The following is an 18628-nucleotide window of genomic DNA, read 5'->3' as shown; positions in this document are numbered from 1 at the left end:
GGCGTGCTCTCATTTTGGAGGCCAGGATTCTCTTTGGATCGCAGAGCCATATTAGTTAGTTAGTTTTTAGAATTTTTTTGATGCAACTTTTTTCTACTCAAAGCCCTCTATGACATTTGGTCGAGCACCCCCTATCTACCATTTACTGTTTAAAAGGTGCCATACAAAAAGTGGTTAATTTTTTGGCATTTGTAGCATTGTTTATTCGCCTTTTCTCTTGGAGATTTTTTTGTCCAAAATTTGAAATGACCAAAGAAGTCGGCCATTTTGAAAAAAATGGCGGCGTCAGATACTGCCCCTTGCCCACTGCCCAGGGTCCTCTCCTCTACTTATCGTTTGGCCTAGCTGTTATAAATTAACAGCTGATATTGTTCTTGACCCAGAACGGGTAGACCAAATGTCAGATTTTTCCCAGGGTCATGGTCACAGGACCAACCGCTAATATACGACGGTATCAAACACTTAATTTGATCTATCTCGTCTCCTTCTAGGAGAACAAACAATCATGACAATTAATCAGTCGGGTTACAGCTTTATATAATATAGAAAATAGAAATAGAAAAAAAACGTAAACAAATACCTAATTTGTACATTTTCGGGTAGTTACATCTTTGTTGGTTAACCAACCAACAAATATATTTGTTATACAATACAAGACCTTATTTGGTCGTGTAATCTTTTCATTTACCCTCAACTTGTTTGAGTATTCTTTTAACTTGAGGGTATATTTTGTTTATATATCGTTAAATACCTAAAGATACAGACTATAGATCGGTACCGGTACAGTCAAGTGTGGCCAAGAGCGTGTACAAACTTTCAATGGTTAAAATAATCATACTACTCATACTCATATTCATTTATTCATTCAACGCCATTTTACACGTCAAGATTTGATTTAAAAAAATAATATTCGTACAACAATAATACTTAGAGAATAAATAGACAGAAGATTGAAATTACAAAAAGTTAGGCAATATTCACATAAAAAATGCACAAAAATATTTTTCTAATTAGGTAATAAAAAAATTGTCATTAGTGTAGAACGGGTGCTCGACCAGCCAATTTTTTAAGCGATAGGTACTTAAAGTTCGACACACTAGGCGCTTCAACCACATATTGCGGCAATTTATTATAGACGGCAGGGTCCATCACATGTGTTAATTTGACCGTAAATTGGATTTCGCCAATTTACGGTCGATACCTACTAACTTTCCGGCATTTTGAATGTTGTACTTGGAACACATGTTGTTAGTTTTGTCACAGAATATATGTATTTATATATGTATATAATAGTACAAGTACAGAAGGCTCACTCCTCTGATGTTCACAAAATGACGCCATTCTAAATTCTTACCTACATTAACAAACGGACCGCACGCGAGCAGCCAACATTGAATTTTTCCCTCACTAGCTCGGAAACACATGTTTTGTCCTTTAATACCAGCGGGTAAAAACGCATTTTATCCACTAGTGCTTTAAAATTGATAAAAGTAGGTGAATCTAGTAATAAAGATCATTTACCACCTGTGGAACTACTGGAAGCAGTGATAAAAGAAAATCTTGCAGTACAAAAGGCGGACTTATGCTTTAAGGCATTCTCTACTATGTTGATTTTTCTTTTATGCGGGGGGCTTCGCCCCCCGAGCCCTCCTTTATATGCTCTTAAGGGTCTCAAGAAAACCCTTTCCCAACTTATTTTAAATACTACGTTGATCTTTCTTTTATGCGGGGGGCTTCGCCCCCGAGCCCCCCTTATTCATGCTCTTCAGGGTCACAAGAAAACCCTATCCCAACTTACTTTAAATACTACGTTGATGTTTATTTTATGCGGAGGGCTTCGCCCCCCGAGCCCCCCTTTATTTCCTCTTAAGGGTTTCAAGAAAACCCTATCCCAACTTATTTTAAATACTATGTTGATCTTTTTTTTGTGGGGGGCTTCGCCCCCCGAGCCCCTCTTTACTTGCTCTTAAGGGTCACAAGAAAACCCTATCCCAACTTATTTTAAATACTACGTTGATCTTTCTTTTTTGCGGGGGGCTTCGCCCCCCGAGCCCCTCCTTTATTTCCTCTGGAGGGTCACAAGAAAACCTTAACCCAACTTATTTTAAATACTACGTTGATCTGTATTTTTTGTGGGGGGCTTCGATCGCCCCTGAGCCCGCCTTTATTTGCTCTTACGGGTCTCAAGTAAACCCTATCCCAACTTATTTTAAATACTACGTTGATCTTTTTAGTAGTTCCAGTTCATATCTTCCGGCTCCATCATCAGACCTTGAAACCTAATCGTAGTCAAAGTTCATTACAAGACATTTCTAAGAAACCCAAAAACTACTATGATACGATGTTCTATCATGTAGTTCCAGTTCATATCTTCCGGCTCCATCATCAGACCTTGAAACCTAATCGTAGTCAAAGTTCATTACAAGACTTTTCTAAGAAACCCAAAAACAGCTATGATACGATGTTCCATCATGTAGTTCCAGTTCATATCTTCCGGCTCCATCATCAGATCAGTTCAACAGTACCATATTATTGTACTGGTCATCAGAACTACATACAGCTGCCAATTATCATTACGCTACGATCCTTGGAAGATGGTTAAATTAGCCTCCGTAGAGGCGTAGATTCCATTACATAGTTAGTTACATACACGACGACCTAATAAAAGCGTGTTAATATTAATATTAGCGCCATCTAGCTGAGCCACAGAACACCCCACTAGAAGCCAAATGCAAGCGATATTGTTCGAGACGCAAATCACCAATCCTTGCGGGGTGAGGCGGGCGCGCACAGTGCTGCCATTGGTCGTTTCAAATAATGGCGCGCCTTTATGATTAGCAGTAGGGATGGGAATGGGACATGTCTATTATAGACAATGGTACCGGTACCAGTACTGTGGTGAATTTGTTTTGCAACAAATTATAATATTATAATTAAATTATAATAAGGCCTAGTTACCCTTCGGGTTGGAAGGTCAGATGGCAGTCGCTTTCATAAAACTAGTGCCTACGCCAAATCTTGGTAGTAGTTTCCAAAGCGGACCCCAGGCTCCCATGAGCCGTGGCGAATGCCGATGCCGGGATAACGCAAGGAGGATGATGATTGTGATAGCATCTCAATAAAAATCATTCTAGTAACTAATAACTAAACTGTGCATTTTTACTTACGTTTACTAAGTTAAATTACCAACTAAATATTCTAAACTAATCAATGAATTAAATACCACTACAGACTCTACAGATTCTAGATAATTATTCACTATTACAAATCTGCTTTCTTTTATATTTCATAAAATGGTAGCACATGGTACGAACGGCAGTACGACGTTCCCGCAACAGACATAAACTAACATGGCCCCATGCCTAGTCGTTTACGTGAAAGGGATAGCATATCACATTGTTAACTCGGCAAAAAGGGATGGACGCGCCTCGGCGCCGCTCAGCACAACCATATTGACCAGTATAAATGAACTCCGCGGATAATAAACAATATTCAACAAAATAATTAATTTGACTTAACTGTGGAATGTTATTCCATCTTTTTTATATGTAGAAGTGTTAGAAGACTTGCCACACCACTTTATGCTGTAAGAGACCATTGTTTGCAACCAAATTTGATTATTTAAGATTTTTTCCCGAGCGGACACGGACACTGTTAGCGGGTCGGGGTCGTATACTTGGGCGCTACTGATCGGTGTCGCACGCGTTCAAATTTTTATAAACCTGATTTGTCGTATGCTTGGTGACCGCGAGTCGCCCTGTAAGGGCCGTCTTGTTGTATTGGTCTGTGAGCTGAGCCCATCTTCTGTGTGGTACTGAGGTAAGTACGTTTTATTCTTAGACTTTATCTGTCTATACGGAGTTATATATGTCTTTGACTAGAAGTATAGGTACTCTAATGAGTATTATTGTATTTAGCGCCGTCTCTCGGCAAAATTTACTAAGTAATTTACGCGACTTGAGACTTGTGCGAACCTTTAGGCATGGAAAGTCACATGAAAAGTTGTCGAAACTAATAATAGATGGCGCTGCATTTAAATTTCTTGACTGATAACTCTAATACTAAATTGAATATACTCTAAGGTAGAGCAGAGTCTAATACCTCCGCTTTAAAAAAGACCGCAATCAAGTAGCACTAGACTTTACTCATTGTTGTGTTCCTGCCGGTGAGTAAGGCAGCCAGAGCTCAACGAGGGTGCGGTACTCCTTCCTTCCTTCCCCCTCCTTCCTTCGGTCCTTTGAGTCGTTGGCACCCAGGCCCCTTCTAAGTACAGGTTTGTACAAGTTTCTAATGAGTCGAGTCGGCAACGCACATGTGCCACTCCTTGAGTGGCAGGCGTCCATATGTAACAGTCACCGCTTTCCATCAGGCGGACCGTATGCATGTTTGCCACCTACGTGGTACAAAAAAAAACTCTCGACGAATTCACCTTAAACATTAAAAACTAAATCAAAATCGATTGATTCGTTCGGGAGCTATGATGCCAGACAGACATGTCAAGCGTCAAACCTATTATTATTATTATATTTTTGCGTTGGTGGTTAAAAATAAGAAACCTCCTTCACAACTATAATAAAACACAACTTTCTATGAAAATCGGTAAAGTGCGAGTCGGATTTCGACATTTCCATACAAAAAGGTCATGAGCGCCTGACGACATGTGATGGCAACGTACACTATATTTGTACTTTAAAGATTTTGCGTATATTTTGGAAACTATAAGAGATAGAGCAAATAGACTTCAGATTTTAGTTGTCGGTGGCACAATTTTTTTGTTTTCGTATATATACACCATTTTTGGACCTATTAGGGCAATATTATGGTCAGTGCAGTTCTAAACAGTCGTAAGCGCCTCTTTTTTAGTAGGAACTTAAGTCATTTTGGCAAATGCTTAAAATTTTTAACAATTTCTAAACAGAATTGAATTTCTTTCTACCTGTCCATGGCGCTCACAAAATTTCAAAACATTTAGTAAGTACTTGCAGCGGCAGTGAGTGAAAAATCTCAATTTGAGTTTTTTTCTCTTAAGTCCGACTTACGCTTGACTGTAGATTTCTAATAGGTTTTCCTGTAATCTACAGGTAGAGGGCTATCTCGTGTATTTTTTTGAAAATTTTACGCTAAGTAGTTTCGGAGATAAGGGGGGGGGAATGGTAATTTTTTGCTTATTTTCTTAAATTACTTCTAAATTACCAAAATAAAAACTATAAAAAAAATATATTTGAAATGCTTATAAAATACTCTTTCATTTGATATGTAGCACAATATAGTTCTAATAACTTTGATTTTTAATTTTCAATTTACCCCCCAAAAGTGGCCCCTATGATTAAATTTCGTTTAATTTCATTTAATTATATTACATGTACGTCTTTGGGCCACTTGTTTACATACGTGTGCCAAATTTCAAGTAAATCGGTCTAGTAGTTTCGGAGAAATCGGCTGTGACAGAGGGACAGACAGACACGCGAGTGATCCTATAAGGGTTCCGTTTTTCCTCTTTGAGGTACGGAACCCTAAAAACGATGTAAGTAAACCCTTATTCATTTTTAAATACCTATTCAACAATGTATCACACATTAGGGTTGGAATGAAAAAAAATATCAGCCCCCACTTTACATGTAGGGGGGGTACCCTAATAAAACATTTTTTTCCATTTTTTATTTTTGCACTTTGTTGGCGTGATTGATATACATATTGGTACCAAATTTCAGCTTTCTAGTGCAAACGGTTACTGAGATTATCCGCGGACGGACGGACGGACGGACGGACGGACAGACAGACATGGCGAAACTATAAGGGTTCCTAGTTGACTACGGAACCCTAAAAATACGTATCGATTTTATCCGCTCAAAAATATGTACCGAGACCTTATTCCGCCGACATAAAGTGCTATGGGACATATTTTTGATAAGTTGTACGCACCCATATTTTTACACTTGACTGTACCGCGTCGCAGTGACGTCTTATAAGCGTTCTACGCGAGTTACGCCGAAGCCCGCGGCAAACCCCGGCAGGGGTGAAGACCGCTTATCTCAATTAAAGTATTTTTTCCACTTAGCTTGGAAACCTTTTTTCGTATTTCAAAACATCCCCAAGGGCATTGTTTTTACGATTTTCTCCTTCGAGAGTGAGAAAGCAACACGATATTGGCGTCTACCTACGGCCGATAGTCCACTATCATATGTTTATCATAGAAATATGATCATAGGTCTGTAATTCTGTATGCCTCCCTTTTTGGGCATGTTGCTTATGATCATATTTCTATGATAAACATATGATAGTGGACCATCGGCCTAAGGGTTGTAAAAATAGGCAACGTTTTATTGAAACTTTTTTATGGTTTTTTCGATTTTAAGCGAAGTCATATATTTAAAACTAGGTAGTATTTTTATTAGTACATATTTATTTTACAAGGAGGTTAATTAATTATGTACTTACATACTCACTTACTTGACTGGTTTCTTTTTAGGGTTCCGTACCTCAAAGAGGAAAGGGTTCCGTACCTCAAAGAGGAAAAACGGAACCCTTATAGGATCACTCGCGTGTCTGTCTGTCCCTCTGTCACAGCCGATTTCTCTGAAACTACTAGACCGATTTACTTGAAATTTGGCACACGTATGTAAACCTGTGGCCCAAAGACGGACATGTAATATAATTAAATGAAATTAAACGAAATTTAATCATAGGGGGCACTTTTGGGGGGTAAAATTGAAAATTTAAAATCAAAGTTATTAGAACTATATTGTGTTACATATCAAATGAAAGAGCATTTTATAAGCATCTCAAATATATTTTTTTTATAGTTTTTATTTTGGTAATTTAGAAGTAATTTAAGAAAATAAGCAAAAAATTACCATTCCCCCCCCCCCCCCTTATCTCCGAAACTACTTAGCGTAAAATTTTCAAAAAAATACACGAGATAGCCCTCTACCTGTAGATTACAGGAAAACCTATTAGAAATCTACAGTCAAGCGTAAGTCGGACTTAAGAGAAAAAACTCAAATTGAGATTTTCACTCACTGCCGCTGCAAGTACTTACTAAATGTTTTGAAATTTTGTGAGCGCCATGGACAGGTAGAAAGAAATTCATTTCTGTTTAGAAATTGTTAAAAATTTTAATCATTTGCCAAAATGACTTAAGTTCCTACTAAAAAGGAGGCGCTTAAGACTGTTTAGAACTGCATTGACCATAATATTGCCCACATAGGTCCAAAAAATGGTGTATATATACGAAAACAAAAAAATTGTGCCACCGACAACCAAAATCTGAAGTCTATTTGCTCTATCTCTTATAGTTTCCAAAATATACGCAAAATATTGAAAGTACAAATCTAGTCTACGTTGCCATCACATGTCGTCAGGCGCTCATGACCTTTTTGTATGGAAATGTCGAAATCCGACTCGCACTTGACCGATTTTCATAGAAAGTTGTGTTTTATTATAGTTTTGAAGGAGGTTTCTTGTTTTTAACCACCAACGCAAAAACGACGGAGTGTTAAAATAATAATAATAGGTTTGACGCTTGACATGTCTGTCTGGCATCATAGCTCCCGAACGAATCAATCGATTTTGATTTAGTTTTTAATGTTTAAGGTGAATTCGTCGAGAGTTTTTTTTTCGTACCACGTAGGTGGCAAACATGCTAGGGAATGCTCCCGGGAATTCCCGGTACCAAAAGTACCGGGAAATCCCGGGATTTTTGAACTCTTTGAGTACCGGTACTGATGTTATAAAATCCCGGTTCTTCGGTACTTTTCGGTACTGAAAAATGGACAAAGATTACAAACTAAAACGCATTTAATCAAAATTTGAACGTAAAAAACGGAATATCCTTTGAATGCTGTACAAATGTAATGAAAATAGTTTCAAACGCGTTAGACTCGTCCCGCTCGGTATTCATCGGCTATGATCGGGACCTCGGCGTCGGTTATACTTAGAGGGTAAACCAAACTAACTTTGCTAATGTTAGAATTAGTTGAGGTCTGTAATGATTTCTTGCACATGTCGTCCAGGTTTCGAAAGTATGCTTAGAACCACAGATCAATACAACAAGATGGCCCTTACAGGGCGACTCGCGGTCACCAAGCATACGACAAATCAGGTTTATAAAAGTTTGAACGCGTGCGACACCGATCAGTAGCGCCCAAGTATACGACCCGCTAACAGTGTCCGTGTCCGCTCGGGAAAAAATCTTAAATAATCAATTTTGGTTGCAAACAATGGTCTCTTACAGCATAAAGTGGTGTGGCAAGTCTTCTAACACTTCTACATGTAAAAAAGATGGAACAACATTCCACAGTTAAGTCAAATTAATTATTTTGTTGAATATTGTTTATTGTCCGCGGAGTTCATTTATACTGGTCAATATGGTTGTGCTGAGCGGCGCCGAGGCGCGTCCATCCCTCTTTACCGAGTTAACAATGTGATATGCTATCCCTTTCACGTAAACGACTAGGCATTTAACTTAGTAAACGTAAGTAAAAATGCACAGTTTAGTTATTGGTTACTAGAATGATTTTTATTGAGATGCTATCACAATTATCATCCTCCTTGCGTTATCCCGGCATCGGCATTCGCCACGGCTCATGGGAGCCTGGGGTCCGCTTTGGAAACTACTACCAAGATTTGGCGTAGGCACTAGTTTTATGAAAGCAACTGCCATCTGACCTTCCAACCCGAAGGGTAACTAGGCCTTATTATAATTTAATTATAATATTATAATTTGTTGCAAAACAAATTCACCACAGTACTGGTACCGGTACCATTGTCTATAATAGACATGTCCCATTCCCATCCCTACTGCTAATCATAAAGGCGCGCCATTATTTGAAACGACCAATGGCAGCACCGTGCGCGCCCGCCTCACCCCGCAAGGATTGGTGATTTGCGTCTCGAACAATATCGCTTGCATTTGGCTTCTAGTGGGGTGTTCTGTGCTTAGAACGCAGTCTGGTATACTATAATTTTGGTCCTAATAGGCGACCGGAATAAAATTCTAACAATAGCCACCAAATTCTACAAAACCCTTTACTCCGAATCTCCCACACACCCACAGCCTGTGTCTGATTTAGAAGAAAGCTTCCAACATCAACATCGCATTTGTCGATTACTCTAAAGCTTTCGACAGCCTTCATCACAATTCCATTTTCACAGCTTTACGTAATCAAGGTATAGATCCCAGTTACATTCAGCTCATAACCACCAAAATAGTGCAGCCGCCATAAAACTACAGTTTTCAGGTTCCTCATTTTCTATTCAAAAAGGAGTCAAGCAAGGAGATCCGTTATAGCCAAAACTGTTTACCAGCACACTTGAACAAGTCTTCCAGAAGCTTATGCCAAGTTGGGAAGATCGGGGCCTTATCGTCGGGAATAGAAGGCTAATCCGACGACATTGGTCTGTTCTCCTCAACTGCCTCCTAACTACGATCAATGCTTCAAGACCTCAGTGACGCAAGCCTCGAGGTTGAACTTCAGATGAACATGTCGAAAACCAAGTTCATGACCAATAATAGTACCGCATGTAGGATTGAGATAAACGGAGAATCAGTTGCATATGTCCATCTACTTGGGCCAACTAATTTCTTTCCAGGCGCGACAAGAGAAAGAAGTCGAAAGACGGACTGAAAAGGCTTGGAGAAGCTATTGGTCCATAAAACATCTCATGAAAGGCGATTTGCCACTGTCACTTAAGCGAAAACTCATGGACATGGGACACCACGCTGCGCTCCAAAACAAAAATAATCGACGTAGTTCGAAAAGCGGCAAAGCTGAAGTGGGACTGGGCCGGTCATGTCTGCCGAATGCCGAATGAGCTATGGGCCAAGATTACCACAGAGTGGCAGCCCAGGCCAAAACGGGGACCCGGCAGACCACGTATGCGATGGCGGAACAAGTTGGACTCCTTTATGAAAGAATGGCCGAGGACTACACAAAACCGGGAGGAATGGAAAAAGCGGGGCAAGCCTTTACCCAGCAGTGGGACATCGCAGGCTCTTAATAATAATAAAACACAATGAGATGTTTGTTACACCATACTCTTGAACGTAGCCTCCCGAACATGGTCGCCGCTTGGCCAAAACGTATCCAACAATCTCTGCAACAAGCGAGAGATTGTTGGATACGGTCGACCTAAGGTAGCAAAACTTATCGACGACTTCCATTTTATGTTTTATTCATAATTTTACAACAAATGTACTAGTAAACCCTCAGTACCGAAAAGTACCGAAGAACCGGGATTTCCCGGTTCTTTCCCAGTACCGGAAATCTCAGTCCCGGTTCTGGGACTGGTACCGGTTCTGCATTCCCTAAAACATGCATACGGTCCGCCTGATGGAAAGCGGTCACTGTTACATATGGACGCCTGCCACTCAAGGAGTGGCACATGTGCGTTGCCGACTCGACTCATTAGAAACTTGTACAAACCTGTACTTAGAAGGGGCCTGGGTGCCGACGACTCAAAGGACCGAAGGAAGGAGGAGGAAGGAAGGAAGGAGGAAGGAGGAAGGATCTATTGTCCTAATTACTTCCGTAGGTCCTCCAGTCGTCAGCATACCGCACCCTTGTTGAGCTCTGGCTGCCTTACTCACCGGCAGGAACACAACAATGAGTAAAGTCTAGTGCTACTTGACTGCGGTCTTTTGTAAAGCGGAGGTAATTCCCCAGTTAGACTCTGCTCTATCTTAGAGTATATTCAATTTAGTATTAGAGTAATCAGTCAAGAAATTCAAATGCAGCGCCATCTATTATTTTATTTCGCCACTGTCCATTCATTAATACAGTAATATACGGTGCGGAGCTCTGGGGACGTTGTGCTGAATGGGAGAGGGTCTTTTGCTTTCAGAAACGAGCTGTCAGGATCGTTGCTCAGGTACCTGTAGACAGTAGACACTCCGGCCAAAGAACTCTTTAAAAAATAAGAATCTTTACACTCATTACACTGCCTGCAATAGTTATCATGCAGGTAGCCATTTATGTAAGAGAGAACTTGGCAGCACACAAAACCAGGGGCGGCTCACTCCGCGATTCTATCGCCGCGCTACAAGTACATGTCAGCGGCCGCGAGTTCGCGGCCCATTCATTGGCGACGACCTTCGCGCGGCGCAATAATAGTTATTTGTATAATAGTTATTTATAGAATCATGAACTTGCGAGTTATTTATAGAATCCTGAACTTGCGAGTTTTTTAACACACGAGAAGTAAAATACATTTGCACCCGAGTGTAACACAAAACTTTTCCCCTCACTGTAGCGAGGAAACTACAACGCAAAAAATGCGTTTATCACTGCTTCCAGTAGTTCCACAGGTGGTAAATGATCTTTATTACTAGATTCACCTACTTTTATCAATTTTAAAGCAGTTCATTTGAATTTATTCAAGGTCAAATTACTTTACCCACTACTGGATAAAATGCGTTTTTACCCTCTGGTATTAAAGGACAAAACACGTGTTTCCGAGCTAGTGAGGGGAAAAATTCAATGTTGGCTGCTCGCAGAATTTAGAATGGCGTCATTTTGTGAACATCAAAGGAGTGAGCCTTCTGCATGTACTTGTACTATTATACATATATTCTGTGACAAAACTAACAACATGTGTTCCAAGTACAACATTCGAAATGCCGGAAAGTTAGTAGGTATCGACCGTAAATTGGCGAAATCCAATTTACGGTCAAATTAACACATGTGATGGACCCTGCCGTCTATAATAAATTGCCGCAATATATGGTTGAAGCGCCTAGTGTGTCGAACTTTAAGTACCTATCGCTTAAAAAATTGGCTGGTCGAGTACCCGTTCTACACTTATGACAATTTTTTTATTACCTAATTAGAAAAATATTTTTGTGCATTTTTTATGTGAATATTGCCTAACTTTTTGTAATTTCAATCTTCTGTCTATTTATTCTCTAAGTATTATTGTTGTATGAATATTATTTTTTTAAATCAAATCTTGACGTGTAAAATGGCGTTACAAATATGAATAAATGAATATGAGTATGAGTAGTATGATTATTTTAACCATTGAAAGTTTGTACGGAACCCTCGGTGGGCGAGTCCGACTCGCACTTGGCCGGTTTTTTATTTATACTACGACGGTGGCAAACAAGCATAGGTATGGGAATATTGGGAATACGGTCCACCTGCATCTTAAACTGTCCATGTTTGGGTCCGTCACTATCTACTGATCGTACGAACACATTTTCGAGTCTAAATTGGACATGATATTTTATTACGTACCTAAATTAACACTTTAAGGCTAAAATTATCCTCATATGTTTAAACTTGTTTTTAACCGCCGCCCCCAAATCTCAAGGAAGGTGGTTCTCAATTCGTCTGTATGTTTTTAGGGTTCCGTAGTCAACTAGGAACCCTTATAGTTTCGCCATGTCTGTCTGTCCGTCCGTCCGTCCGTCCGTCCGCGGATAATCTCAGTAACCGTAAGCACTAGAAAGCTGAAATTTGGTACCAATATGTATATCAATCACGCCAACAAAGTGCAAAAATAAAAAATGGAAAAAAATGTTTTATTAGGGTACCCCCCCTACATGTAAAGTGGGGGCTAATATTTTTTTTCATTCTAACCCCAACGTGTGATATATTGGTGGATAGGTATTTAAAATTGAATAAGGGTTTACTAAGATCATTTTTTGATAATATTAATATTTTCGGAAATAATCGCTCCTAAAGTAAAAAAAAGTGCGTCCCCCCCCCTCTAACTTTTGAACCATATGTTTAAAAAATATGAAAAAAATCACAAATGTAGAACTTTATAAAGACTTTCTAGGAAAATTGTTTTGAACTTGATAGGTTCAGTAGTTTTTGAGAAAAATACGGAAAACTACGGAACCCTACACTGAGCGTGGCCCGACACGCTCTTGGCCGGTTTTTTTATGTTTGTTCCACGATATTTCCGTCGTTACTGGACCGATTTTGAAAAATTTTCTTTTTATCGAATGTATATGCATACAGATTGGTCCCATTTTTATCAGAACTCAGTCATCCTGGAGAAATCAAGGGAACTCCTCAAATCTGAAAGGCATACATATGGTGATTTTTTGTTTTGAAACTCCTCAAACCTTAACAGTATACGTATATTCATTTGTGTTTCCATCAAATAATCAAAGATTTATATTAAAAGCAGTTTTAAAAAATACCGACACATTTCTACATAATCCAATATTCGCAAGTACCTTTCACAAGAACCACAAGCGGCGGTTTTTTTTTCTTAAAAATGATTACTTAAAAATAATTACCTACTTACTTAATGAATATATGTTATACAAATTTAATACACTATCATTTGCTTAACTAGTGTAGGTAATGTTAATTAAGGATATAATTTCAAAGTGTACCTACCTATTAATTAATCTCTATAATACATTTATGCATGGAATGTAATCATAATTTAATGCGATCTGTTGAAAATGATTAATTATTATACAGGAAATAACTTGAGACAATGATCTAAACCGTAGGTAGGTAAGTGTTTCCTCGTCCTGCAGATGCAGACTGTTAAAGCTTATATTGTATAAATTGCTAATCGATACGTCCTTACACGCCGGCGGCCACAAAAGCTTTCAACTCAAGGGAAATGCTAGTAATACCGTTACCAGCTGAATACTTATGCAAAAATATTCAATTTTTATTCGTAACAGTATTTTTAACGTTAAGAAGCGCCGGGGGAGCGCCGGGCTCCGGGATATTCATGCATCGACTGCCTCAGATACATGTTTAAGCTGATAGATAGTGACGCGGTAGGATTTTAAAAATGTACTCACCTTAAATCTTTATTGATTAGCACGGCGCGCGGCGAATTTGTTTGCTTTGAAGTTTTGTTTTTTTAATAAGGACCGAAAGCAGTAGATAATCATAATGCGAAATGTACCATTAATCAACATTTGGTGCCTAGGTAGTGAAATGATATTTTCACCACACCAACTGTTAAAGGCTCACTTTGCTATTCGAAAACAGATAGCAAAATTGCATTTTATCCACAAGAGTGCAAAGTAACTTCATACAATTTTTATAGTTAGTATTTTGTTTGTGTTGGTGTGGTGAAAAATTCAAACACTCGGTGGCAAAGTTTGTTTAACCTTCGTGCCTTGAAACCCTCGCAACGCTCAAGATTCACTTTTTGAACCACTCGCTACGCTTGCGGTTCAATATTGGAATCTTTCGCTTGCTCGGGTATCAATATTGGCACGTGCAGTTAAACAACTACTTTGCCCCCTTGTAAAACAAATAACTATTTTATTTTTAAGGGTGCTTTCAAAAAAAAACGTCAAAAGATTGTAAAATTGATAGTTTTAGTCGGTGAAATACTACACTTTCCGTTATCCAATAGATTTATTTAATTCAAGTTTCAGTTAGAGCATCTTCTTATCTTGATTTTTATGAGACTGGATTTTGAAAACTAACTCACTAAATTAATTATGAATTTTTCTCTAATGCACATTTAGAAAAACTCACGTATAGAGCTGAATTAGTCGATCTTATTTGTAAAATTTGGACAATTTTGAATACTAAAACAGGTAAATTTATAATTCGTATATCCTGTACTACAATCATCTCAGACTACATTTTTATTATAAGGTTTAGAAAAAGAGTAAACGAGGCTAAGACGAATTTAATTTTTTTCAGAAATTACCTAAAATTGAGTGACGATTTCTTTGAAAATCAACATCACATCGAAGTAGTTTTTGTACCTAATTAATCTGCAACGTTTACTTAAATTGCTGTTATGCCTTAGTGATTATAAATTGCTATTATTTATTTTTGGCAATTTTTTGAAAACGAGCCTTCACCGGTACAATTATTACCACTTTTGGACATTTTCTCATATTTTGTTAGACCAAGTAGAAAAAGTCCTATAATGTGATATATATTTGTAAACTACTCGCAAAGCTCTTTAATTTGATACCACACACGACGGTATGATCAAGCGCTCGGTTGCGATTTCACTGTTTTTCACACGAAAGCCCTCTTAAATTGTACAGAACCAGCAAAATAATGGTCTAAATTCCTTGTTTAACGATGGAGGCCTTTCACGTGAAAAATAAGTCACGTGACGGTAGTTTTCCTCTCAGTAATAACATAATAAGAAATATATTTATAGGTATAAGTACTTTCTATTTTTACCTAGAGAGGAAAATATTCACTACATACAAGCTTCTTATTAATTCTTCAGTCTGTTTTTATCAGTAGGTATGTTTTTATACTATGAATAGGTAATACATTAATATAATGGATCAAACCACATGTATTCGCTACGTGCACAACTTTAAGGGCCGGTTGCACCAAACCGTCTGTCACCGTTAAAGCATTCGCAAGATTTTATTGTATGGGAAGTTTCATAGACCTTTGCAGCGTGATGACGATGTGGTTGATGCAACGTCTGTCAAATGTGGTTGATGCAACTGGCCCTTAATCTCATAGTGTCCATTTAGTACTTCTTTACGCAAGTTGCCAATGATGGGTTGAGGTCGATTGTGCTTTTTTTTTCTATAAATAATAAATAAATATTGGGGACACCTTACACAGATCAACTTAGCCCCAAACTAAGCAAAGCTTGTACTATGGGTGCTAGGCGACGATATACATACTTAAATAGATAAATACATACTTATGTACATAGAAAACATCCATTTAGTATTTGCATTTATGTACTTACATCCATTTTAAGTTTCCGGCAGAATCGAACTCTTGAATCTGACTATCTGAAACCAATCGACAGCGGTATGGTTCTAGGTGTAAGCCCATTTGGGGTGGTGGTACAAAAGGAACCCTTAAGGCCCAGTTAGACGGTACGAGAACTCGCATACGAGTTTTATTACATTGCGGTATTTGATGGCTGTGCAAATTTGGGGTCACTATCGAATGTACCTTATCGCTAAACGACCATTTCAGTTAGATGACATAAAAGTTAAATATACGGTCAGCATAGAGTCAATTCAACCGCGGCGACATAAAAGTATAATACACACTCAGCAAAGCGTCAATTTAGCTGAATGACTAAGAATTAGAATGGACAAGTAGTTAAACGTCTGGAAATATAAATAGCCCTTATGATTAGAATACCCAATAAGCCGAAAGTGATACAAGTTGATTGACATGAACACAGAACGAGTCAGTAGCATAACGTCATGAAATGTCTGAAATAAAATAATTAGTATACGTGTGAATTAGAATTTGTTTGTCATATTTAATTATGAAGACGTCACACAATCCAGACGTTTTGCTTCATGGGTATTTTGCGTTGCAAATGTTTTGCTACCGAACCATTTAGCGTTAATGTCAATTAAGTCATAAAGATATTCGAAGATAAAGAGGTTTTGCTGCTAGCTCATTTTAAATTGTAACATTATGAGTTCCAGACGTTTTGCTAAATAGGCATTTAGCATTCATGTCTATGTGGTCACAACGACATAATACAATCCAGACGTTTCAGCTATATTGTCGTTTAGCGATAAGGTAAAAATGATACGGACCCCAAATTTGTATGTGACCTCAACAGACCGCAATGTAACTAAAATCGCATGCGAGTTCGCAAGCCGTCTAAATCAGGCCTTTGATTCCGCTCTGTCCGTCTGTCACATTACTAAATATCTCGAGAACTACTTACGCTATCGATGTGAAATTTGGAATAATTATGAACATTGTTAGCCTCTACAAATTAAAAAGTTTTATTTCTTTTTAATTTATTAATATTAATTATAGAAAATGGCTAAAATGAAAGGGGAGCAAACTATTTTTTTTTGTTGTGGAAAAAATATCGTTTACTTATTTAGTTAACAAATTCACCGAGAGATGGTAGCACCATAATAATACTCATTAATAGTACATACAGTCAAGTCTTTAGAGTTATCTGAGAAACGTGAGATTATTTGAACTATTGAGAGTTTGGGAACCCTCGGTGGGCGAGTCCGGCTCGTACTTGGCCGGTTTTTATATATGTTTGTGTTTACGCAATATGGATTGCAATGCGAAGTTTTATATACAATTTTTTTTTCACCTCTCTAGCTCGGAAAGGGCTTTTTTATTCTTTAAAAACAGATAGCAAAATCGCATTTTATCCACAAGAGTGCAAAGAATATTTGAAATCCGAACGTGTCATTAGTTACTTTTTTAAATATAATTTCTTGTAAAGGCATGTCCCAGACAGGACAATTTTATCCCTGTGCTTAAATTGTCTTAACAAATCATGTGATGTGAACGTAAAAATAATTTCATATCGAATTGTATTCGACTAAAAACATTAAATTCATGAAAACAATTTTATAACATGTTTTTACCATAAAACACTTGAAATCGTACAAGAAATTGTATTTTTGACTCTTCCATTGTACCTACTTATTCATAACGAACCTTAAGTAACATTGCAATCTCAAAACGCGTGAAACGGAACGCACCCAAATAGATTTTTCTTCTTGATTCTTAATTTGAAACTTCTGTGGTGTCGGTCGATGCATCGTGGAAATTGTAATAAACGCAAATTGACTTATTTCTGTGCAATTATGTTCCAGTTGTTTTTATTGCGTGTTTCCTCGCTTTAGTGAGGTGAAAAGTTATGTGTTACACACGGGATGCAAAGTTATTTTACCTCGTGTGTATTGCAACATTTGCAACACTCTCTACGCTCAGGATTCTATTTTTGAACTACTAGCTTCGCTCAGGATTCTATTTTCGAACCATAGAATCCATTCGCTAGCTCGTAGTTCAACCCTACAATCCATTCGCTAGTTCGTGTTGCAATTCCACACTCGGTTAAAATACAACTTTGCTCCCTTGTATAACAAATAACTATTAAACTGACGTAGCTAAACTAGCCCACTAACCCTACCTAATGTTGTGCGCAGGAGTGGGCGGCATGGGCGGCGGCGTGTCCAGCTCGGGCGGGTACGGGCTGTACGGCGGGTACGCGGCGGCGGCGCTGGCGGGGCTGGCGGGCCCGCCGCCGAAGCGCAAGCGCCGCCACCGCACCATCTTCACCGAGGAGCAGCTCGAGCAACTGGAGAGCACGTTCGACAAGACGCATTACCCCGACGTTGTGCTGCGGGAGCAACTCGCGCTGCGCGTCGACTTGAAGGAGGAGAGGGTTGAGGTAATATTTACCTAATTTATATTATAAAATAAAACTATGGAAACGGATTAAATCGTGTATAATGAATTTAAAATTCATCCCGACGTTTCGAACTCTTTACAGCGTTCGTGGTCAACGGGTGACTGAGTAAAAATTACAATGTGCATCGGGATGAATTTTAAATTAATTATACTACGCGATTTAATCCGTTTCCATAGTTTTATTTCATGAGTAACTATCGCGGTAACCGAAGACAATATTAATTTATATTATTTTAAGTGTATGGTTTATGGGTGTATGGATAACGTAGTGCGTCACGCCCGACTTGTATTTTGACGTACCTATTTGACTCGTAACTGACGCTAAGTAAAAGTCGATAAATTGTTTTTCTGCCCTCTGGCCGGAAAGCGTCAAATTTCAGATTGCTGCGCTAAACGAAGTCCGACGAGGCGAACTCCGTCGAACAGAAAAAATTGTATAGGTATACTTACCTACACACATTAAATAAATGTCATATACAAAGAAAAAATGACCAATGCTTCCACTCCAAGTG

The 18628-nt window shown here is 38.5% G+C and overlaps 1 protein-coding gene across 2 annotated transcripts in view; it reads left to right on the top strand.

Annotated features, from left to right (window-relative positions):
- LOC125229869 (visual system homeobox 1-like) overlaps window positions 1-18628 on the top strand; it is a 72149-nt gene that overhangs the window by 10038 nt on the left and 43483 nt on the right. For both annotated transcript variants that reach the window (XM_048134811.1, XM_048134808.1), the window contains exon 2: window positions 17852-18096. In XM_048134811.1, the coding sequence (XP_047990768.1) occupies window positions 17852-18096 (245 nt within the window). The remainder of the gene's footprint in view (window positions 1-17851; window positions 18097-18628) is intronic.

Source organism: Leguminivora glycinivorella, chromosome 1 (assembly GCF_023078275.1).
Source record: "Leguminivora glycinivorella isolate SPB_JAAS2020 chromosome 1, LegGlyc_1.1, whole genome shotgun sequence".
Lineage (NCBI taxonomy): Eukaryota > Metazoa > Arthropoda > Insecta > Lepidoptera > Tortricidae > Leguminivora > Leguminivora glycinivorella.
Note: the sequence above shows the minus strand (reverse complement) of the source record. Positions and strands in the feature narration are given on the sequence as shown.